The 22,655-nt window shown below is 52.9% G+C and overlaps 2 protein-coding genes across 3 annotated transcripts in view; both read left to right on the top strand.

Moving 5' to 3' along the window:
* The window catches only part of CFAP45 (cilia and flagella associated protein 45), a 41,109-nt gene extending 36,407 nt beyond the window's left edge, over positions 1-4,702 (top strand). For both annotated transcript variants that reach the window (XM_060008689.1, XM_060008680.1), the window contains exons 11-12: positions 3,931-4,155; positions 4,503-4,702. In XM_060008689.1, coding sequence (XP_059864672.1) covers positions 3,931-4,155; positions 4,503-4,581 — 304 coding nt within the window. In that variant the 3' untranslated portion in view covers positions 4,582-4,702. The remainder of the gene's footprint in view (positions 1-3,930; positions 4,156-4,502) is intronic.
* An 8,150-nt stretch (positions 4,703-12,852) lies between these two features.
* Positions 12,853-20,825, top strand: VSIG8 (V-set and immunoglobulin domain containing 8). The gene is made up of 7 exons (XM_060008664.1): positions 12,853-13,008; positions 16,633-16,808; positions 17,365-17,566; positions 17,690-17,908; positions 18,655-18,780; positions 19,116-19,293; positions 20,194-20,825. Exons 1-7 carry the CDS (start codon positions 12,960-12,962, stop codon positions 20,474-20,476), a joined length of 1,233 nt encoding a protein of 410 aa, XP_059864647.1. The 5' UTR covers positions 12,853-12,959; the 3' UTR covers positions 20,477-20,825.
* Positions 20,826-22,655: the final 1,830 nt, after the last annotated feature.

The following is a 22,655-nucleotide window of genomic DNA, read 5'->3' as shown; positions in this document are numbered from 1 at the left end:
GGAACTAAGATCCCGCATGCTGTGCAGTGTAGCCATTAAAAAATAATAAAATTTAAAAAATAATAATAAAATAGGAAATAAAACAAACAAAATTTTAATTAGGATGGAAGGCTACAAAAATTACAGAAGTTATGCTCAGATAAGTAGAGATTGAGTGATGCAGCCTATCTTTCTTTTTTTTTTTATACAGCAAGTTCTTATTAGTTATCCATTTTATACATATTAGTGTATATATGTCAATCCCAATCTCCCTATTCATCACACCACCACCCCACCCCTCTGCCACTTTCCCCCCTTGGTGTCTGTATGTTTGTTCTCTACGTCTGTGTCTCAATTTCTGCCCTGCAAATCAGTTCATCTGTACCATTTTTCTAGGTTCCACATATATAAATTAATATACAATACTTGTTTTTCTCTTTCGGACTTACTTCACTCTGTGTGACAGTCTCTAGATCTATCCATGTCTCTACAAATGACCCAAGTTCGTTCCTTTTTCTGGCTGAGTAATATTCCATTGTATATATGTACCACATCTTCTTTATCCATTCATCTGTTGATGGACATTTAGGTTGCTTCCATGACCTGGCTATTGTAAATAGTGCTGCAATGAACATTGTGTCTTTTTGAATTATGGTTTTCTCTGGGTGTATGCCCAGTAGTGGGATCGCTAGGTCATATGGTAATTCTATTTTTAGTTATTTAAGGAACCTCCATACTGTTCTCCATAGTGGCTGTATCAATTTACATTCCCACCAACAGGGCAAGAGGGTTCCCTTTTCTCCACACCCTCTCCAGCATTTGTTGTTTGTAGATTTTCTGATGATGCCCATTCTAACTGGTGTGAGGTGATACCTCACTGTAGTTTTGATTTGCATTTCTCTAATAATTAGTGATGTTGAGCAGCTTTTCACGTGCCTCTCCGCCATCTGTATGTCTTCTTTGGAGAAATGTCTGTTTAGGTCTTCTGCCCATTTTTGGATTGGGTTTTTTTTTTTTTAATATTGAGCTGCATGAACTGTTTATATATTTTGGAGATTAATCCTTTGTCCGTTGATTTGTTTGCAGATATTTTCTCCCATTCTGAGGGTTGTCTTTTCGTCTTGTTTGTAGTTTCCATTGCTGTGCAAAAACTTTTAAGTTTCATTATGTCCCACTTGTTTATTTTCGTTTTTATTTCCATTACTCTAGGAGGTGGATCAAAAAAGATCTTGCTGTGATTTATGTCAAAAAGTGTTCTTCCTATGTTTTCCTCTTAAGAGTTTTATAGTGTCCAGTCTTACATTTAGGTCTCTAATCCATTTTGAGTTTATTTTTGTGTGTGGTATTAGGGAGTGTTCTAATTTCATTCTTTTACATGTAGCTGTCCAGTTTTCCCAGCACCACTTACTGAAGAGACTGTCTTTTCTCCATTGTATATCCTTGCCTCCTTTGTCATAGATTAGTTGACCATAGGTGTGCAGGTTTATCTCTGGGCTTTCCATCCTGTTCCATTGATCTATATTTCTGTTTTTGTGTCAGTACCACATTGTCTTGATTACTGTAGCTTTGTAGTATAGTCTGAAGTCAGGGAGTCTGATTCCTCCAGCTGTGTTTTTTTCCCTCAAGACCACTTTGGCTATTCGGGGTCTTTTGTGTCTCTGTACAAATTTTAAGATTTTTTTGTTCTAGTTCTGTAAAAAATGCCATTGGTAATTTGATAGGGATTGCATCAAATCTGTAGATTGCTTTGGGTAGTATAGTCATTTTCACAATATTGATTCTTCCAATACAAGAACATGGTATATCTCTCCATCTGTCTGTAACATCTTTAATTTCTTTCATCAGTGTCTTATAGTTTTCTGCATACAGGTCTTTTGTTTCCTTAGGTAGGCTTATTCCTAGATATTTTATTCTTTTTGTTGCAATGGTAAATGGGAGTGTTTTCTTAATTTCTCTTTCAGATTTTTCATCATTAGTGTATAGGAATGCAAGAGATTTCTGTGCATTAATTTTGTATCCTGCAACTTTACCAAATTCATTCATTAGCTCTAGTAGTTTTCTAGTGGCGTCTTTAGGATTCTCTATGTATAGTATCATGTCGTCTGCAAACAGTGACAGTTTTACTTCTTCTTTTCCAATTTGAATTCCTTTTATTTCTTTTTCTTCTCTGATTGCCATGGCTAGGACTTCCAAAACTATGTTGAATAACAGTGGTGATAGTGGGCAACCTTGTCTTGTTCCTGACCTTAGAGGAAATGGTTTCAGTTTTTCACCATTGAGAACGATGTTGCCAGCCCTAGCTTTAAGTTCAATTTCACCTTTTTCTAGGTTAGCATCTGGACCTAGGGTCTCCAGGGCCATGTGACCACCACAGTGGGCATCTCCAAGTGCTAGGAGCATCTCTTCCATGGCCAGAATTCCAACTTTTCCTACTTCAAGAGCATGGCCTCCTCTATGGCCTATATATGGACTTCCTGCTTCTGGACAGAGGGATGCCTTTAACTGTCAGCCTGTTGACTAAGCAGAAATAGCTGACCTTCCCTACCCAATGGTTCTTAGAAATGCCTGGAAGCTTTCAAAGAGTACTGGTGCCCAGGAGCCAACTCCAGAGATTCTCATTTAACTGGTCTGGGGTGAGGCCCAGGCCTCAGTAGTTTTGAAAGCCCCAAGATGATTGTAATGCAGCCAGCCTCCAGGATCCCTGCCCCAGCCCTGTGAAATTACCAGGCCCTTCCCCGTTTAGATTTCCAATTGCCTGCCACCCCAGGGGCTCTCTCATGACACATACAGTTTCCCCATTTCCACCCTGTTTCACATAATGTGAAACAATAAAAAACTGTTCTCTATATAGGAAAATAATGGCAAGGCAAGGAGGAGAATCTTTCTGCTTTCATAGATGTGTCCGAGCAGTGGGGATTTGGTGTATAAGTACCGAGGGGCAAGGAAGTCAGCAGTTTTCTTCTGATAAACCTGGAAGGTGTAGAATTTTAGGAGGTGTCTACATGGTGTAAAAGAGCTGCTGAGCACCGAGAGGACATGCCATGCATGGTGGAGCTTGGAAGATAGCTAGAGGGAAATGAGTCTGTGAAGTGGTGCTTTTGGTTGGGGTATGAGTGACCCCAGCTGAGACGTCCTGGCCTAAGGTGATTTTAAATTTAGCTTTTGTTTTTGATTACATTGAGGAAGAAAGAAGGAGTTAGCTCAGGATGGCCTATGACTGCATTTCCTCTGAGATGTGAATACATTTCATTTGAGTTTTTTTTCTGGGAACATCTGGCCTACATTAGCCGTTTTCCTTCTGATGTCAGGGTTCGTGAAGTTTTCTTGTGGAAGAGGCTCCTGAGAGTAGTAAGAAAAATCAGAGATAACAGGCTAAGTTCCTTCTTCTTCCAGCAACTAAGAACCAGCATTGCAGAGTTTACAACTTCTTTGAACCTCCTAAACATCCTCTTTGTTGGTTTTGTTAATGTCATTATTATTGTTAGTGGAAAGGAAGGAAGAGAGAGAGAAAGAAAGCTATCTCAGAACAAGCTGGAGAGGAGTTAGGCATCGTTATAGGAGAGAAGAGTGGGAACAATAGCTTCCAGTGGGTGACATCCTGGCTGTAGGGCCAGCTACAAACTTTGCAGGGCTCAGTGAAAAATGAGAATGTGGAGCCCTTTGTTCAACAATTAAGAATTTCAGAACAGTGACAGCAGAGCCTTAGCTCCGGGCCCAAGCGTTGGGCCCTTCTAGACATGCCCGTGGCATAGAGTCACACGCCATGAACCCGGGCCTGGCTGGGATCAGCCTTTGGGGCTGATCTCTGAGCCACAGAAGAGAAGGGCCTGAGTGTGGAGGGCCTTGGTCTCTGCAGCGTGTCCTAGGAGGAGCCTACCCAGCAGCTGCCCCAAAGACTTCCCTGGGCTGGGACAGCTCAGCCTAGCCCATTCGACCGTGTCCCTCCTCTAGGGCTCAGAGAGAGCAGATTGAAAAGCAGCAGCTGGAGGAGGAGAAAAAGGCCAGGGGGCGCTTACAGTATGCCAATGAGCTCCAGCGCCAGGTGCGGGAGAACCAGCAGAAGCAGCTGCAGGACCGGATCGCCACCTTCGAGGAAGGCCGGCGCCTCAAAGAGGAGGCCCAGAAGTGGCGTGAGCGCATTGAAGGCATCAAGAAGAAAAAGATAGAGGAGCTGAGGTGTGCCGGCATCGCTTCCTGCCCAGCTCCTCTCCTCTTCCCCAGGGATTAAGGGAATGAAGGGATGGTGACAGGGGTGTGGAGAGGGCCTGACTCCAGGACCACATGGGCTGTGGCCCTCTGAAGGGGGCTCCTGGAGAAAGTTCTGGGATGGGGTCTTCCTGGCTCTCTGGGAACTCCTTGGCAGGATGCTGGAGGCTTGACAGGGATGTGTTTGGGGGACCAGGGTTGGGGTACACGTCCCAAGGTTCTGTAAATGCCTGCTTCTGCTGCCTCCTCTTTGGTCTCCTTCTCTATCCCTACCCGTTACACCCTTTCCACCCCTTACACCTGCGTTTCTCCTGCAGAGCCACCGGCCTTCCTGAGAAGTACTGCACTGAAGCTGAGCGCAAAGCTAACATCCAACCCGACACCTCTGTGGACTGAGGGTGCCTCTCGGCCCCTCGGGATGCCTTCAGCGGGCAGCTTCCTCCCAGGCTCTCGGTGTCCATAACTGCAGCTAATCTAGACACTTCTGAGTTACAGATTAAATCTATTCTACTTCTCTAAGGAACAGTCCAGCTTTCTTGCTGCGGGGATGTGGCTGCCACGGGCACTGAACGAGGAGCAAAATTGGTTACGGGAGCCCCAGGTTGTGGGCCGTATGATGCTCAGAGGCAGAGAATGGAAGGATTCTCTCACGGTCAGCCCTCCCGAGCCAGATGGTCCCTTTGTCCTGGTGTCTCCTGGCTTTTCTGTGACTGTCTGGGATGCTGTCATCATGTCCACTTTCAGCTCAGTCTTATCTCTGTCCCCATTCCACGCCCAGCTCAGAGGCACTTTAGGGCAAGGAGCTAGAGATGCTCTCTCAGGGTGGGGCTGGGGCAAGGGCTGGGTTGGGCGGTGCTGGGGAAGGAGGTGTCAGAGCTCTTACCAGTTGCGCGCCTGTGACCCAGATCATGAATGTGGAGAGGGTGATGTTTGAACCTGTGGCTCACGCTCCTGTCTCAACCCTCTCATGCCAGAGCCCTTTCAATGCCAGGTAGTGTCACAACATAGGCACCCACTCCATCCTCCATCGGGCATGACCAGGGCCCAACGTCTCACGCTGCCAGCCTGCTCCCCTCGCCCAAACACAGCCCCCCGCCCCACTCAAGTGGCCGGCTCTCCTTAGTCCACCTCTCTCCAACAAGTGAGGCTCCCCAAAGCTTTATCCCCAAAGATAAAGATCTGTGTTGGCTGGCCTCGCTTTTCCCCCAGATATTCTTCATTCATTCATTTACTCATCCAGGTACCTCTGAGTGCCTACCATGTGCTGGGTACATTCTAGTGAAGTCAGTTCTCCGTGAATCAGCAGACCTGTTTCCATCTCCACAGAAGCTTCTCATCTGTGTCAGTCAGTCTGCTCTTGCTTCCCACTGCCCCCGTGCTGCTTCCCACAAAATTTCTTGTAGCTTTAGAAGGGTCTCCCCCTATTTGGAAGGACCTGGAGGATCTGGAGGAGGCTGTGTGCTAGCTTTCCGGGATGAAGCCATTTCCCCCATTTTTGTATGCCTTTGAGGGGAGAGGGCCTCCGTCCGGCTCCCATCACTATGTCAGCCTCCTTCCCCCTCGGTTTCATTTCTCAAATCCAGAGCCGAGTCTTGTCTCCTTCGGTGGGTCCTGCACTAAGAGGAGGCAGAAGATAGCTGCTGGGTGCGTCCCCAGTGTTTACAATGCCAGGTTACAAGGACCTCCGGCAAGAGTCCTCTTTTCACAGGGCCCAGGGAGAGTGGGCAAGCTGCTTCCTGTGCTTCCTCTGCCTCAGGACAACTGCAGCTTCCCCAGGCACCTTCCTCACCTTCCCCACCACAGAAGACTGCAGCCCCCTTTTCCCCCAAACCAGGTGGGCAGCCCCACCAGCTGCTAGGGGAAGAGGCTTTCTCACCTTCCCTGCTCCATACCCCTAAGCGCATACCTCCTACCTAAAGACGTTAATCCCTTCCTCCCTAGGGGTCTTGGGAAGATGTGGTACCCAGCCTGGGATGGGAGAGAAGACATGGCAATGCCACTGAGGCAGCTGGCATACTTGCTTAGGTTCTCTCTAAGCATTCCTATTGCACGATTAAGAATACCTGCAGGGACCAAAGAGTGAGACTTGACTTGTTTCAGGGGACCCTCTTCCCAGGAAAGCCAGAAAGGACCTCAGGGGCCTGGAGCTTGCCCAGCTCGCTACTGATCTCTTCCATCTCGGGGCTGAGAGGAACAAGCTCCCTTGGAGTACGGGCCAAGAAGTGGACCTCCCCCCAGCTGCCCCCCACCTGCCCTGCTCAGGAACAACCAGCCTCAGACTTGTTGCTAGAGGTTGGACTTTTGGGTGGGCAGTGTTTTCTCCTAGGGATGGCTTCAACTTTCCCTCCTAGGGCTCAAGGGTAGAAATAAACTCTGTGCACCCCTCCAAGCTGCTGAATCATCTTCGGGGTATCTAGGAAGCTGCGAGATTCCGAGCTGGAGAGCAGCGCTGGGGAAATCTGGAGATAAGTAAGAAGTGCTGTTTAGTGCATTGTTTCTGTTGATGTAAGGATATTAGAAGCTTGCAAAAAAAAAAAAAAAAAAAAAAGGGCCCAAGCTACTAACTTTGTCGTATGTGTACCTCATTGACTTCCCAGCTCCCTTCTCAGTTCCTTGGGTCTTCCGGTCCTTTCAATGTCAGACTGGGCTGGTGCAGCCTGGTCTATCCAGTGGCTGGGTGCCACCTTGGAGCACTGAGTCAGGTCTGCAGGCAGCTGCCTCCTGGGAATGTATGTCTCAGCTCCTGGCTGGGCTCCATGCTCTCCCTGCCCATGTGTACGTGTTGCCTGAGTCACGGGGCTTGGAGGCGGTCTCAGAACCTTTGCACCTGCTGCAGAAGCAGCACCAGTTGGGCATGACTCAGCAGCAAACCCTGGTGGGCCAGCCAGGCTGTCCCTGACTCAGTGGGGGCCTGGGATGTCCTCCAATACCCCTGAAAGCCTCAACATCCCTGTCAATGACTCGGGCCCCCCGCTGGGCATTAACTGGTTTCAGTAGAATCTCTCTGATTAAGCTCGAATGAAAGGGGCTCAGGAGATTTCAAAGCCAATCAGGGCTTCTGGGGTGAGGAAGAGTGGCAGCTGTTGAGGTGACAGTGGAGGGGAGATGCTTTAGTCTCAGACAAGAAGTCTGGGTGTTGAGGCCATGGAGCACCTCACTGTTTTCTCACTCATCCGACCCCACTGCTGCTTCTGGGGAGCTTGGGGCCTCGGAGAGGACTGCTGGGGAGGGGATGGGTCACTCCAGACCAGAGGTCTCTCCCCAATTCTAGGCTGCCGCCAAGGTGACCTGCCCCCCTTTTCCTCCCCCTCCCACACTCTGAGAGATATCCTGGCAAATCACACGAAGGTTACCCGGAAGAAGCTCATGTCCAACATCACAGAAGTCTAGAGTCCCAGAAAGGGCTAAGTTATTCTTGATTTGACTGGCTTTAAATAGCTTAGACTTTCCCTCTGCCTTAGCTCCCAAAGCTCCCAGACTCCCAGCTCTGCGTTTCTTCCTGCATTTTCCATGTCCTCTTGGGAGCGGGGTAGTCATCACCTCCCTGCCCTTCGATGACTTTGACGAAGTCAAAGCCACACCCAAACATACACGGTTCAGGATGATCAATCTTAGCCGCCTAGTCTATCCTGAGGGTCTGGCTCTGACCCCAGTGAGCACTCAGGAGGTCCCAGAGGTTCAGTTCTCAAGGATCTTCCCTCCTCAGTCCAAAAATACCCATCAGCTGTCTATCCTGAGTTCACTCTCTTCTCTGCTGTGTCTGGCAGGGCCCTGGTTTATTTTTCAAGGACTGAGGTACTCTTCCGGTCACCTCTCTCCACTCTCAGTCCTGCCCGACACATCCTTAGTTATCCTTCAGATCGCCGTTTAAAGGTCATTTCCACCAGGCCAGGGGGGTCTTGCCAAATATCACCATAGCTCAGCAGCCTGTGACGAGGGGTTGGTGCCCCTTCCCTCGTCTGTCTCCCCCTCCAGACTGGGTGCTCTAGAAGATAGAGTCTTGTTAGCCGCTGCTTCCCCAGGGCCTAGCACAAGGCCCCGTTGGTTTGTTGAATGACTGAAGGATATGGTTGATCTCAGCCAGGTGCAATACCTTTTATCTTCAGGGTCTCTTAATTCTTCTTCAGGGATTCGCATACTCTTTAAAAGCAAATTCTTCTTTCCTTCACTGTTCCCTTGATAACAGTTCAGTTTATAACATTTAATCAGCCGCCCTCTGCTAAGATGCTTTGCTGATAAAGTAGGTTAGGCCACTCCTTTTAGGGATGGGAACCATTTCAGGGCTGTTTGCTCCTAGGAGTCTGGGTCAGCTCCAGGATATCATCACCCGCTGGGAGAGAGCTCGGCATATCCAGGCTCCCTCCTAGGGTCCCCCTTCTTCTGAAGTGGACCAGCAGGAATCACTGAGGCTTGGGAAGCTGAAGCCAAGACCCAGGGAATCCCTGGGTCTCACGTGTCAGAAGCTCTGTCCACTAGCCTTGATCTGGGCCTCAGTCCTTAAACCCCAATCCCATTCCTGAAACTGAACCCCACACGTGGATCTTGTCTTTCTCTCTCCAGCTAACTGTAACCCTTCGTCGTCTCAACGCAATTGCTCCCATCACACCACCTGTACCACCTCTAAGCTCCACCACTCTTGTCGTCCAAGCCAGGGCCTCACCTGGGGGTCCTCCAACCCCAAACCTTCGCTGAGAGCTGGTGGAAGGGCAGCAGCTGCTGGGGCTCCCTGACTTCTCTGTGACTGTGTGTGCCCTGTGCCTCTGTCTGTCCTCTCTAAGCATGGCATTGTCAATCCCATGGCCCTCCTACTCCCAGACCGTTTCCTCTGAGGTTTTCTCTACATGGCCACTCCAAGGGCTGCTTCTCACTCCATGGATGTTGCAGGGGTGAGCCTGGGTCTACAGGGGGACTTGGGAGAGGGGCTCGGGAGCCTGCTGACTCTGTGTGTGAGGGCTTAGAAAGGGTCAAGCTGCAGATCCGGGGCCCTGGAGGGGAAATGGGGAGCTTGAACCTGAGCCTGGGAGGCCTGGGGAGAGGGGTTGGGGGTAGGTCCAGGCAGGTGAGGGGAGAGCCTACAGGCGTTGTGCAGAGTTGCTGTGAAGGGCACTTTGGAGGAAGAGTAGACGGGCCACATCCTTGGCCTGTCCCTCCCCGCGATGTTCTGGGGTTGGGCTGTACCTCCTCTCAGAAGCAATCTCTGGGCTTCTCTGGGTCCTTATCTCACCTCTTCTCTCTGCTTCTGTACCTCTGTTCACTCCTTTCCAAGCTTCTGTCTTTGTGTTTCTGCTTCTGCCTTAGAACAGACGCTAATACAACCCAATCTTGGGGGGGTATGCAGAAAAGAGGGGCCATTCTGCCCCCCCGGGGAGCTATGGATTACTCAGGGAAAAGCAAGGGGCCCTTTTGGAAATTGGTGTGCTGGGACCCTGACTGTAGCCTGGGCCCTCTGCCTCCTGTCTCTCTCTCAGCCTCTCGTTGGGCCATTTGGATGGCACATGTGTTTCTCTGCTCCTTTTCTAACCACTGCCTCTCCCAATCTCTTTCTCCCTGGGGGCACAGAGGCAATCCCAATAGTCTCCGAGATCTGTCCAGACCTTTATGGGACCTGAAAAGGAAGTGGATGGGGCAATGGGATGTTTGGGGCTGAGACTGGTGGGGAAGAAGAGAGGGAGGAGTTGGGGGCGGTGACCTCCCAGGAATGGGCCCTCTTCCTCTGCTGAGGATGAAGCCCACAGAGTAATGTGAACTGTGGGCTGGTCCCAGGGGAGGGGCCATAGGCTGGACTTGTGCTATGAAAACTGAGCTGATGCCCCAGTGCCCTCACTCCAACACTGCCCCCTCAAAACCCTTGCAAGGGTCAGGGCACAGGGCAGGAATGCTGACAGTTTCTTTAACGGTCCCCAGATTGCAAGGAGGTGGCAATTAGACGTAGGTGGATCAAAGGAGAGCAACAACGTGCCCTGCCTTTTGAGGCTTTGAGGGGCCCCTGTATGGAGCCCTCAAAAATGGCTGTTCTTCCGAGAGCATCTAGGCCCTCAGTCTTTCCCAACTCCCGTCTCCTGGACTCCAAAACCAGGACTCCCCTCCTCCCTAGTAAAACTGCCTCTGATGGACCCCATCTTCCAATTCAATTTGGTTTCAGAGCCCCACTCACTGCTGTACGTTCCTGCATCCCCTCCCCAAATATCCTTCTGGGAGCTTGACCAGGTGGTGAGCTTAGGTTGTGGAGCAGAATTTCAGAGGTTCCATTTGTTGTGGGATTCAGTTGCTTCATACCTCTGAGATGGGCTCATGTGTATCTGGAACTCTTGCCAAAATCTTGGGACCCCAATCAACATGTGCCATTGGTATTCTCCCAGAGCAAAGGGATGAAAATTCTAACCAAACTTCGATTTAGTGAACGGAGGCTAAGGTCTTTCTAGATCATAAATAAAACCTAAGTTTTGATCCCCATGAATCCTCTGTCCATAAAACTTTAACCCAAGTTCTAACCCTAACCACAGCCTATTCTAACTCAAATCCCAAACTAAAGTCTAACACAGTTATAAATCCAATCCTAAATCAGTCTCCCCAGCCTTCAGTTTAGCTCTAAATGTATTCCCAGGAAAAACTCGCAATGAAGCTAAAACACTATTCCTTATCATAACAGGAATCCCAGCCATAAACCGTAGCCTCAGTTCTAGCGGTTGTTCTAGGCTTAATCTCAGTGTTAACTCTCATCCCAACCTCAAATCTGACCTCAACCTCACGCATCATTCCACCTAACTAATCCCAACCTTAATCCCAGCTCCAGGCTTCACTCCAACTCTAACATCAGCTAAAATCCAGAACCCAGTTAAACTCCAGCCTTATACTTCAGAGTAATGGAACCACGAACTCACTCCTCTCTTTTCAGACTCCCTCTTCCTGGTCCCACCTGTTCACCCCTCCACCCATCACTGACTTTCCCCATGGGTGGGTCTGGTAACACACAGGGTCACCATGCCCTTTTCTTGGTGTACTCTGGATTGAGAGTCAGGACGCCTGCATACCCCCCACTTAGGCCCCAGCAGCATCACCTGTGCTGAATCCTCGTGTTTCCCCAGGCTTCTGTTTCCCCATCTGTGAGGTGGGGATAATGATCCCTGCTCTCCAGAGTGCGCAGGGCAACCCCATAATCCTCAAGATAAATTAGGAAATAAGGATCTTCACTGTGTACATTTTGTGGGTCCCAGAGCACCCTGTTATTGTTGGGAGTGCAGCTGGGGGGCTGGAATGCAGAGATGCACGGAGTCCTTGTGCTTCCTTATTGTTCTGTCTTATTTTTTCCCGGGGGTGGGCCCTGGCAGCATCCTGAGCCCCCCCACCCTTCTTGTGCATCTGTCGGCGACGAGGGCAGGCCCTTGATTCCTTTGAGAGGGCTGAGCTGTTGAACAAGGCAACTCATGACCAGACCCCTACCACTGTTTATGGGGCAGTCCTGGAATCCAGGGGAGGCCCAAGGCCTGTTCTGGGACCCCCCTGGACCAATGAGCAAGGGCTGGCCCTCCATCTTCTCCCTCTGCCCAGCAGGACCTCCCCACCCCAGCTCCAACCTGCCCAGAACTGTGATGGCTTAGTCACCTGATGCCAGTCCAGGTTCTGAGGTTCTTGGTTTCCCTTCCTGTGCATAGAAGCCAGGGCACCAAGCGATTCCTAACAGAGGGGCACGTAGAGGGGCTTGGCGCTCCTCAACAAAGATGCAAGGACACATCCTGGTGAGGGGGTATACGGGCACTCGGGCACACCCCTTTCCTGGCCCTCCTGGCGCTATTCTCCTAGCAGCCCTTCACCCACCTGTCCACTCACCTCACTCACTCCACACACCCTGGGCCCTCTCCTCTCAGGCCTCACTGAACTGGTTTTAGATCTGTGTGGGAGATGGGGGTCTGGATCCCCTGTAACACCCCCAGATCCCAGGGATTCCCTGCACCTGGAGGTGACCTCACGTCACGTATGGGTGGGGGGCACAGCTCCAGAGGGGGCAGCCAGGGGAAGACCCTGTTCCCCTACACACCCCTTCCCTCCTTCTTTCAGATCAGGAGGCCTGACTCCCTTTGAAGTCTTGGGGCCCTTTCATCATCCGGGACCTCCCTTCCAGCCCCAGTGACCCCTTCCCTGGTGACCTTTCCCACAGACTTTGACCTGGGTGGGAGGGGGTCTGGAGGGTCAGGGATAGGAGGAGGGGACCGCAGTTTGAAATGCTGGAGCCTGCGCTGGGCGGGCATGTCAGACACCAGTGTCCTGGGGTCAGTGTGAGCCCTTCAAGGCCTGACCACCCTTCTATCCCCAGCTTGGCTTCTCCTTCCTCTTCTCCATTTCCCCTGGGGAAGGAGGCAGTAAATGTGTGGTGAAGGGAGCCCCGTGGACACTGTAAAATTGGGCAACTGTCGTCACCCCGAGGCTGGGGCCAGGAGGAAGTGGATGTTTAACAGGTGCCTAATTACATGTCCCGTTGGCTGTCTTGCGCTACTGTCAGCATAGGGAAGAGTGTGGAGAAGGGCTGGGTAACTCCTTTGTAAGCCACTGTGTCACCCTGCTAATTAGGGCTCCTGGGACTCCTCCCCAAGGCGGGGACCAGGCCCCCCGCCCCCCCATAGTAATAACTGGCCGCTCCCCAGCCGGGCCCTCACTGCACCTTCCTGCCACTCCAGGTAGCATCTGGGCCCTCAGCTCTCCCTCCGTCTACTGGTCCCTACAACACCGCTGGCCCCAGGGATCCCAGCCCAGGAGGACGAAACGCTGAGCCTAGAGACATGAGAGTCCATGGAGCATTCCACCTTCTGCTCGTGTGCCTGAGCCCAGGTATGGGGCTGGGGAGGGGCAGGGGGGGCCTGCATGATGCCGGATGGGCAGGAAAAGGGCAGCGAAGGGCTCACAGAGGAACCTGGAAGGTGGACTGAGATATCTTCTCACCCTCGCCCTGCTGCTACCGGGGTTTGGCTGTTGTCAAGGGGGCCTCTCCCCAGGAGAGCCCTGCACCTGAAGGTTTGGGGCACGTGTTCTTGTATGGTTCTTCATGGTGTCTGTGAACGTGTGGGGCTCATACGTGTACGCACATGTTGTGAATGGGAGCATAGGGCTCGCCCTGAGTTACTGGGGGAGCTGGGGGTGGGGTAGGAGGGGCAGGTGAGCAGCAAAGCTGGCTGGGGGTTGAGGAAGAGCCTGGGAAAGATTCCCTTTCCATGGGTCTCTGTGCTTCCAGCAGGAGGGCCTCTCCCCCAACCCTGCTTGCCTTGAGAGGGCAGAGCCTCAGGCTGGTGGAGTGTGAGTGGGCCAGGGAGAGCCGGGGCCTGAGACCTCTGCTCAGGGCCCCTGTGCTGTAAGAGTTCCAGAGTAGCACTCACCCCCTCTCGAATAAGCCTGGGAGGGTGTGGAGGGTAACTCCCAGAGCCCCCTCCCTGGGGCACGTCTGGAGGGCAGGGCTCAGGATTGGATATCATGGCGGCCTGCCTGGGATGGGGCAAGTCCCAGCAAGGGCCCATCTGGGTGGGCATTGCTGGAAATGGCTCTGAGACCCTCCTGGGGGTCTGGGTTCAGGCTAAAGGGGCCTGGGGGAGGAGCTCAGGAAGGGAGGAGCATTTTCAGCCTTGGTGTGAGAGTACGAGTATGTGTGAATGGCTGCATTTCTAGCAGGATGCCTGCAACACCCTCTCTGTCTGGCAAGAGCTGGCCGGGCAGAGCTCACTCAGGAGCTGTGCTGTGGGGACCTGGGACATCTCTGTGTATAGTGTGTCTTAATGTTGTAATGCACCAATCCCTTCTGTGGCAGCCACCTTTTCTCCCCTCCCTTTTCTTCCCCTCCCTTCTCTTCCCCTCCCTCATCTGCAGAGGGAGGGTTAGGAGCTCTGGAGGAAGCTGAAAAATTCACAAAGGACTTACAGACTTAGAGTAGACATGACTATTGAGGTGTCTCCTCTTCCCTGGCGAGCCTGTTGTGATTTCCTTCCCTCCCTCGGAGTCTCTGCGCCCACCTCTCTCTCCCACTCTGGTCTTCTTCCCTCCCTCCAGCCTCTCTCTTCTCTCACATGCCCTGGAAATACTTCCTCAGTGCCACAGCAAGAGGAATGAAGGTGAGACACCAGGGGCGACTTCCTCAGGAGAGCGAGGGGTGCAGAAAGGCTGGAACCCTTGGCAGGAGGTTGAGAAAGCTTTTAGGGAGTCGGAAAGGCTAGGGTGAGGCTCCCTGGCCTGGGACAAGGGCAGACACTCTGCCTAGTGCAGGGTGGAGGCACCCTCTTCCAGCCTGTCCTTCCTTCTCAAGCCCCCTTCCCGGAATACTTACCTTCCTGTCCGGCTGGCTCCCAGGGCATGGAGACCATTCTCTTGTTGTGGGTTGCTTTCGGCAGTCCTTCCCCAGGGTGGGGCCTCTGCTCTCTGCTGAGCTCTGGCTCATTCGTGGTTTGCCTTGTGACAGCCCAGGACCTGGCAGATGGCATCAGGATCCTTATCTCAGGAGTGGGCTGGTGTTAGCTTGGCCTGGCGCTGGAGGAGGCATCACCAGGTCCCGTTAAAGCCCCCAGCAGCTAGCCTGCCTGCTCTGGGTTAACCTGGAGCCTAGCGGGGGTTAGGACATGGCTGACGGCCCAGCCAGGATTCCGAGGGGCAGGTTCAGTGATGCCTGAGTTGTTAGGGGTGTTGAAAGGGTGCCTGCTGGCTCTCTAGAACCAGACTAAGCTTCTGCAGGTATGTCTGGTCTTGCATGAATACACAGGCGGGGCTCTAAGTGTGCACAGCGGGTGTGTCTTCTGGATTAATGCGCACTTGTGTTTGTGTGTAGATGTGTGTCTGTATGGATTCGACAGTGTGTGTGTGTGTGAGAAGGTGGGACTGCATAGGTAGGTATCTGCATTTTGAAGGCTTATAAGAGTGTGTCTATGTGTTGATCTCTTTGGCTGTGACAGTGTGCAACTGTGTGTGTGAGATGCTCTCCAAGTGTGAAGGTGGTCCCAGGAGAGAGCCAGAGAAGGGCAGAGCACGATGAGTTGCTGAGACCAAGGGCTGGGGCTCCAAAGGACTTGCTGCCTCTCACAGGAGGAGAGTGAGCCAGGCTGGGGGAGGGGCTGGCAGAGGGAGGATTGCAGGAGGCTGGGAGGTGGCATGCTGCCGGCCCAGCCAGGGTTGGGGCCCTGGGCACACCTCCACCTTCATATTCCTCTCTGGGTCCAACCGGTTGGGGCTAGCGCTTGCCTGGGGCTTCAGGTTAGGGAGGGAGAGATCACTCCTGAGCTTCCAGATCCTGGCTCTTCATCCCAGGCTGACTCAGTGCGACTGAGGCTGGCAGTAGCGGGAGGGGCCCCAACTGGAGCGAGCACGTGGAGGTGGCCACACGATCACACAAGGGGAAGGACGCAAAGCGCACAATGCCACACGCCTTCACGCGAGGCTCACCAGTCCTACAGATGCGTGTGGCCATGGTCCCAGCACCATCGTTCACTATCACACACAGACCCAGCTAGGCTCCCGGTCACAGTCACGCACAGGCACGCACTATCACTCAGAGCACTTACACAGCCAGGCACTCACTGTCACACGGGCATACAGCCAGAGACACACGCTGTCATACACAGACACACAGAGACATACGCATTCTCCTACTCCTTGGGCTGGAAAGGGACTCCAGGGGCCACGGTGTCCATCCTCCTGCCTCTAGACACGATCACCTCACTTGGCCCAGACAGAGGTGGCTTTTAACCAACGAGCCTCTTCCATCAGAGCACTTAACAACTCTATGTGCTCCATGTGCCTGTACACACACACACACACACACACACGCACACACACGCACACACATGCGCTGTCACGTAAATATATAAGCAGACACTCTACCTGGTCATGTGTGTGAATCTCCCTACAGTACACATAAGCAGCCACAAACACTCGTAAACATGCAACGTACATATGTGTATACACCCATACATGCATACACAATCATACAAGCATTCTTTTTTTTTTTTAAGATTTTTTTGATGTGGACTGTTTTTAAAGTCTTTATTGAATTTGTTACAATATCACTCTGTTTTATGTTTATGTCGCGGTTCCTTGGCCGCGAGACACGTGGGATCTCAGCTCCCCGACCAGGGATCAAACCCGAACCCAATGCATTGAAAGGCGAAGTCTTAACCACTGGACCACCAGGGAAGTCCCCCATACAAGCATTCTTAACAGCTATATATATATACAAACTGTATAGATGCAACCCTACACAATCGTACAATAGAGACATGCTTACACAAGTCTGCATAGACATGCGTCTATCAATTCACGCACACACCTATGCACACGCTCAGAGCAGCCCCTCCTCGTTGTGGAACCCTCACTGAGCCCTGGGTCGCCACTGACAGGAATGGTGGAGGGAGGGGGGCTGAAGCTGGCCACCCAAGCCCTGGTCCTGCTCCCCTTACCCCATCTGCCCTGCCTGTGTCCTAGCACTGCTGTCCGCTGTGCGGATCAGTGGGAATGCAAAAGAAGTCCTGAACCTGGCAGAAGGTGACAGCGTGAGACTGAACTGCCCCTACATCCTGGACCCTGAGGACTCTGGTTCTGATGCGCTGGGCATTGAGTGGATGCAGGTCAACCCAGAACCCTCACGTCAGGAGAAAGTGGTAGGTGCTGGGCACAGGATTCCCCTTACTCTACACTTCATGGTATCTACCTGTTGGGCAGCCAGCACCCTGAGGGGAAAAGCAGGGCAGATAAGAAAACCGAGGCCTTGAACTTCCCCCAAGACTTCTCAGAGAATGAGGGAACAGGGAGGAGCTCTGTAATCACCGATCAAGTCAGCCAGTGAGTCAGCTTCCTCCCACCCCACTCCAAAGGGAAGACGAGGCACTGTCCTGGCCCAGACAATATACTTCCAGCTCCGATGATAGTCTTTGATTTTGAGTACCAGTCAGCTGCTCTGTGTACCAGCAGCTTTATACACCTCATCCCATTTAATCCTCACAGGCCCCTGGAAGGTAGACGTTAGGCAGAGAGTGCTTGATCTCATCTGATCTCACACATTCTGTTAAAAGTCAGTGGATCAGGCATCATTGTTCCCATTTTTCAGCTGAGAAAGCGGAGTCTCAGAAAAGTTCAGTGCATTGCCCAAGACAGCCAAACCACAGGGCCTTCCTTGGCTCTCCCTGTCTCACCATCTCTGTTTTCTTCTCTTCACAGTTCCTTAGTTACGGGGACAAGAGGGCCAACGATGGCGACCTCCCCGATCTGCAGCAGAGGGCCCACTTTGCAGCCCCAGATCCCAGCCAGTACGATGCCTCTATCAACCTCTCGAACCTGCAGATATCCGACGCAGCTACCTATGAGTGCCGGGTGAAGAAGACCACCGTGGCCACCCGGACGGTCATCATCACTGTCGCAGGTATGACCAAACTCCTCTGAGCTCCTCTTCCCCAGACGTCAGAGCCAAGGGCGGCTTGGCCACCCTGAGCCTGGCTCTGCCTCTTGGCTGGACCCTGGCTCACAACTGCCCCCTCCCCTGCAGCACGGCCTGTGGAGCCCAAGTGCTGGATTGAGGGCCACATGTTATACGGCCACGACGTGGTGCTGAAGTGCTTCGTCAGTGGGGGCAGCCCGCCTTTCACCTACAAGTGGAACAGGATCAGTTGGAGCGCCCACCCCTACCGTGCCAGTTCCTACCAGTCCCAGGACACCTTCCAGTCTGAGTTCTCCTACGACGAGTCCTTCAGCTCCACAAGTCAAGGTGAGGGGACCCGGGGAGAGGGGAAGATTGGGACGCTGGGTCCCGCTGGGGCTTCCCTGGTTCATCAGTGGCGCCAAGTCAAACATAAAACCGCTGTGGGAGACCCCTCCTGTGAGCCTGTTCCAGAAGCTGCTATGGAGGGAAGAGGAGGCAAAAGGGGAGAGTCCGTTGAAAGCAGTATGGTTAATTTGGAAAGAGCATGGTCTGAGGTAGAGCTGGGCTTGAATCCTGGCTGGACCATAACTGGCTACAAGACCCAGGCAAGTGGCTTCACCTCTCTGTGCCTTAGTTTCATTCTACAGTATATGAAAAGGGAATGATAATGTCTATCTTCCAGGGGCAGGTACGGATTAAATGGATGAGGTGTATAAAGCTTCTGGCACAGGCAGAAGCTGCCTAGTACTCACAATCAAAGACTAGCAGAGCTGGAAGAGACCTTAGACTTCCTCTGGTGTAACCCTGTACTCGCTGTACAAATGAGGAGACCAGGGCTCAGGGAGGGGACATATTTCCCTAAGGTCACAGAGTGAATTCATGGTTTCTCTCCTGTTGCTGGGAAAGGGTCCCTTCCTTGCCTCTCTGTTTCAGCAGGGAGAAGGTGACTCACCTGGAGAGTGGGGTGGACCTGTGTGTGTGCGCACACCCTTCCCTCCTTCCATGCCCCACCCTGCAGTGGTCTAGGCTGGGGTGAAGCTCTCAGAGACCAGGCCCCTCGGCCTCACCATAGCTCTCTGATGCTCCTTCAGTTTCAGGCATGAGCCACGGTGAGCTGGTGTTGAAGCATCTCTCCCACAAGCATAATGGGCTGTACCAGTGCACAGTGGCCAACCATGCAGGCCACAGCGTATGTGTGGTGGAGGTGAAGGTCTCAGGTGGGTGCAGGGGCAGTGGCCCTGGAGGCCCCGTGGCTGGGAGGGTTGGACTGGAGAAACTTGTGCTGTATATTGGAGCCTCAACTGGCTCTGCCTTCCCACTGCCATCAGTGCATAGCTCTGCCAGGGGCAGCTGGGAAGCCCTAGGAGAAACATGCAGACATGAGGGGTTAACTTGCATCTCTCCATATATTCCTCCCTGTGTGTCCAGGGGCCCTGAGATCCCCTGGGTCCCCCATCCTCTTTCCCACAGACACCCTGCCCCTGCAACTCCTGGTTAGCCAGGCATCTGTCAGTCTTCAGAAAGCCTGACTAATCTTTATTTCTCTCCCCAGGAGTCGCGCACATAGGAATAATCATTGGCATAGTGCTGGGCTGTTTACTCTTGCTGGGCTGCCTGATTTTGGGCATCTGGGGGCTCGTCCGCTGCTGCTGCAGGGGGCCCCGCGGTGCCTTCTGCTGCCGTAGCCAGGTCCGCAGAAATGCCTGCTGCGACTTGCCTAATGATATCAGGTAAAATCTGATGCCTGTTGCTGTGCTGCAGGGGGCTGGCGCCCTGCCCCTTCTCACCCCTGCCTGCCACCGGCTGGCTGGGATCCCCACCCCAACCCTGCCTGCCATCGCCATGGAGTGCTGGGACCCCAGCATGTTGACTGGCCACTCGTCGTATGTTTTTTCTCTCTCCCCCTTCCCATGTCCAGTCTTCACTTCTGCTTCCCTGCCCTCCATCCCCCTCCCGTCTTTGCACCTGTCTGTCTGTCTTATCTAGACTGTAAGCTCCTGCAGGGCAGGGCCTGTATGTATTTTCTCACTTTTCCCCTGTATTGCACCGGTGAGAACTCTTGGACATGCTTACTTAAGAAGAGTTAATTAATATAAATAATAGCGCTAATAACTTATATTAGAAACAAACTAGAAATAAAAATAGAACAAGACTAGCAGTGCTAATGATTGCAATGCCCTGGGTATGGAGGAAAAGAGGGAGAAGATTAAGAGGCAGGTGAGGAGAAGGGGGGTGGGCAAGGTCAAGGTTAGTTAAGGAAAGGACAGGGAAAGCAGCTCCTTCTGGATCTCCAAGGTGACCTCTCTATCCGAGCCGGTGGTCCTGCGAAAAGCTCAGAAGGGGAGTGGAGGGCGCCTGGATGGGGCTGCCTGCCTACCGTGGGCTGTCCGGACACGTGTGGACAAGCCCTGTCTGGAGGGTGGGGATGGTGCCCCCGGGAGTCCTGCGGGGTCGCTGGCCCAGGAAGAGGCAGAGAAAAGAGTAGGTCGAGGCTGAGGTTGAGAGGCGAGGGCAGGCGGAGGGAGGCGCGGGAGAGGAGAGGTTGCCAAGAGCCCCCGGCTCTGCCCAGGCCGTGCCCACGCCGCGCGGCGGAGGAGCCCGCTCACCCGCGCGCCTGCTGTTTTCCACAGAGAGGACGACGTGGCGCCCGGGTGCAAGGCCAAAAGGCGCGGCAGCAGCGTTACGCACATCTTGGGGTACCCGATGCAGAAGATCAGGCACTCTCTGAGCCTCAAATACGCGCCTCCTCACTGCGAAGGCCCCGAGGACTTGGCCCTGGCGTCCAGCGCCGCCGCCGCCGCTCTAGACTGCAAAGCGGACCAGTCCCGGGTCTACGTCAAGGTCCAGAGTGCAGAGCCAGCCGCCTGCGCCGCCGAGGGGCCGCTGCCGTGCAAGGATGGCCTCCTGGTGTGAGCGCGCGGCGCCCGGCTCCTGCCCGGCCAGGAGGAGGGTGCGGGCTCTTTGCCTGCACCTGGGGACGCGCTCGGGCCGGCGCCGACCTCGCCTGCCTAGGGCCGCCTGGCGGCAGGGGGCCTGGAAGAGTTTCCCTCGGGAGCGGAGTTGGGCGGCTGCGCCTCCTCCCCTAAAGTGGGAGGGGGAGGGGGAGGGAATAGAGACCATCTCGGCCCTCTCCGCATCCCCGCGGCCCTGAGGCTCGGGCAGAGGGAGGGAGGAGGAAGTGTCCGAGAGCGCTGGAGGCCGGAGACCAGGTGTCCCCAGCCAAGGCAGAGAGACCCGGGGGCCGGGTGGGTGGGGGTCTGGGCTGAACTGTGCGTGTGAGGCCTGAGCTCCGAGGCGGCAGTGTTAGCACAATAAAGAAAATGTAAGACTCGAGACTGAGGTGACTGTGGTTCCACGGCGGGTTGGGCATGGGGTCAGGGTGGTGGGCCCTGCTCAGGGATGGGGGGGGGGGCGTTGCTCCCTCTGTCGTCCCGCATCATTTCTGCACCATTTCCCCCCTCCCCCTCCTTAGATCGGGAACAGTTAGAGCTGGAAGGGGCTGTCTAATCCTATTCCTTCCCTATGCAGATGGGGAAACTGAGACTCCTCAGGCTTGATTTTAAATCCAGAATCCCACTTTTCTCTTTTATTCCAGAAATCAAAAGAAAGGAAACAAGGTACTGGCAGGGATGACCTCTCTGAATATCCCCTGACCATTCTCAGCATCGTCCTTCCTTCTCTCCTTACCTACGAAATCTTGACTTCCTTATCTCTCCCAGATGTATGCCATCCTTCTCAAAAACCGGGAAGGGTTTCAGAGTCATACTCTGGGGGTAGAAAGACCAAATGCATCTAACCTAGTCCCTTTTTTAATGGAAGGGGGATTGACATTTTTTGGGCACCCTCTGAATTCCAGGTACTTTCCCATGTTTTGTCTAATTTAATCCTTACTTTAATCCTGTGAGGTGCAGTATCCATTATACAGATGAAGAAACTGAGGCTCAGAGGATCTAGTTATCTTAACCAAGGCCACAAATGTAATAACAGGTTTTGATCCAGGCATGTCTGACTCTGGGACATCAGGCTTTTTCTTTGACATTTGGATTCCTTCTACTGCATGCCTGACAAAAGATATTTTCTTGACAAAAGACCTCTTCTTGAATACCTGCAGTGGCATCTCACTACCTCTCAAAGCAGTCCATTTGGCCTCTGACGGTCAGAGATATATCCATATTTCTCCTTTTCAACCCAATTTTGGACCCCACATAGTTTTTATCCCTTGGTCCAAGTTCTACTCTTAGGGAGCCCTAAGCGTCACATTTCCCATTCAGCTGCCTCTAGTGGACCAAGTGGCTGTATTCCATACAGGATGACTGCAACAGGCAAAAAAATGGACCGATGCCTAGTCTAGGGGTTGAGGGTCTTCTGAAGAGCATAGTACTTGAAGGTCACTCTGTTCTACCTGCCTCTGCCCTGTTGCCATCTGCCTGTTGAGAGCCCAGGCATTTCCTTTTCTTTTTGTCTCTTCTCCTCTTGAGGAGAAGCTGGGCTTCCTAATTCTTTCTGCTTCTACCCTGTGGCCAGGTGAAGTGTGGGGTATGGATGGACCTCAGAGTTTGTTGACAGAGGAAGCCCCCAAACCATGCTTGGTTGTACATAACTAGGAAACCCTTCTGGTTGGCTTGGTTATTTGCAAAAGCGTGATGGCATCTCTGGTTCTGCCTTGATAGAGCTTGGGAAGAGAAAGTGGAGATGATGATGGGACAGAGGGAGCCAGGAACAAACGTCTTGGAGTGAGGGCGGGGAGGTGGGGATTATTGAGGATGGATGGGGATACAGCGGGTAAAGGGATGAAGCAGTGAGGGGAACAGAACTGCAGGAACCATCCATCCCCTCATTTATTTGGAAACATTTACGAGCACCTATAGGATGATTTGTTCATAAATAGTTAGGGCTTTTGGGCTTCCCTGGTGGCGCAGTGGTTGAGAGTCCACCTGCTGATGCAGGGGACCTGGGTTCGTGCCCCGATCTGGGAAGATCCCACATACCGCGGAGCGGCTGGGCCCGTGAGCCATGGCCGCTGGGCCTGCGCATCCGGAGCCTGTGCTCTGCAACGGGAGAAGCCACAATAGTGAGAGGCCCGCGTACCGCA

Source organism: Delphinus delphis, chromosome 1, assembly GCF_949987515.2.
Source record: "Delphinus delphis chromosome 1, mDelDel1.2, whole genome shotgun sequence".
NCBI lineage: Eukaryota > Metazoa > Chordata > Mammalia > Artiodactyla > Delphinidae > Delphinus > Delphinus delphis.
This window is presented reverse-complemented; position numbering and strand designations above follow the sequence as displayed.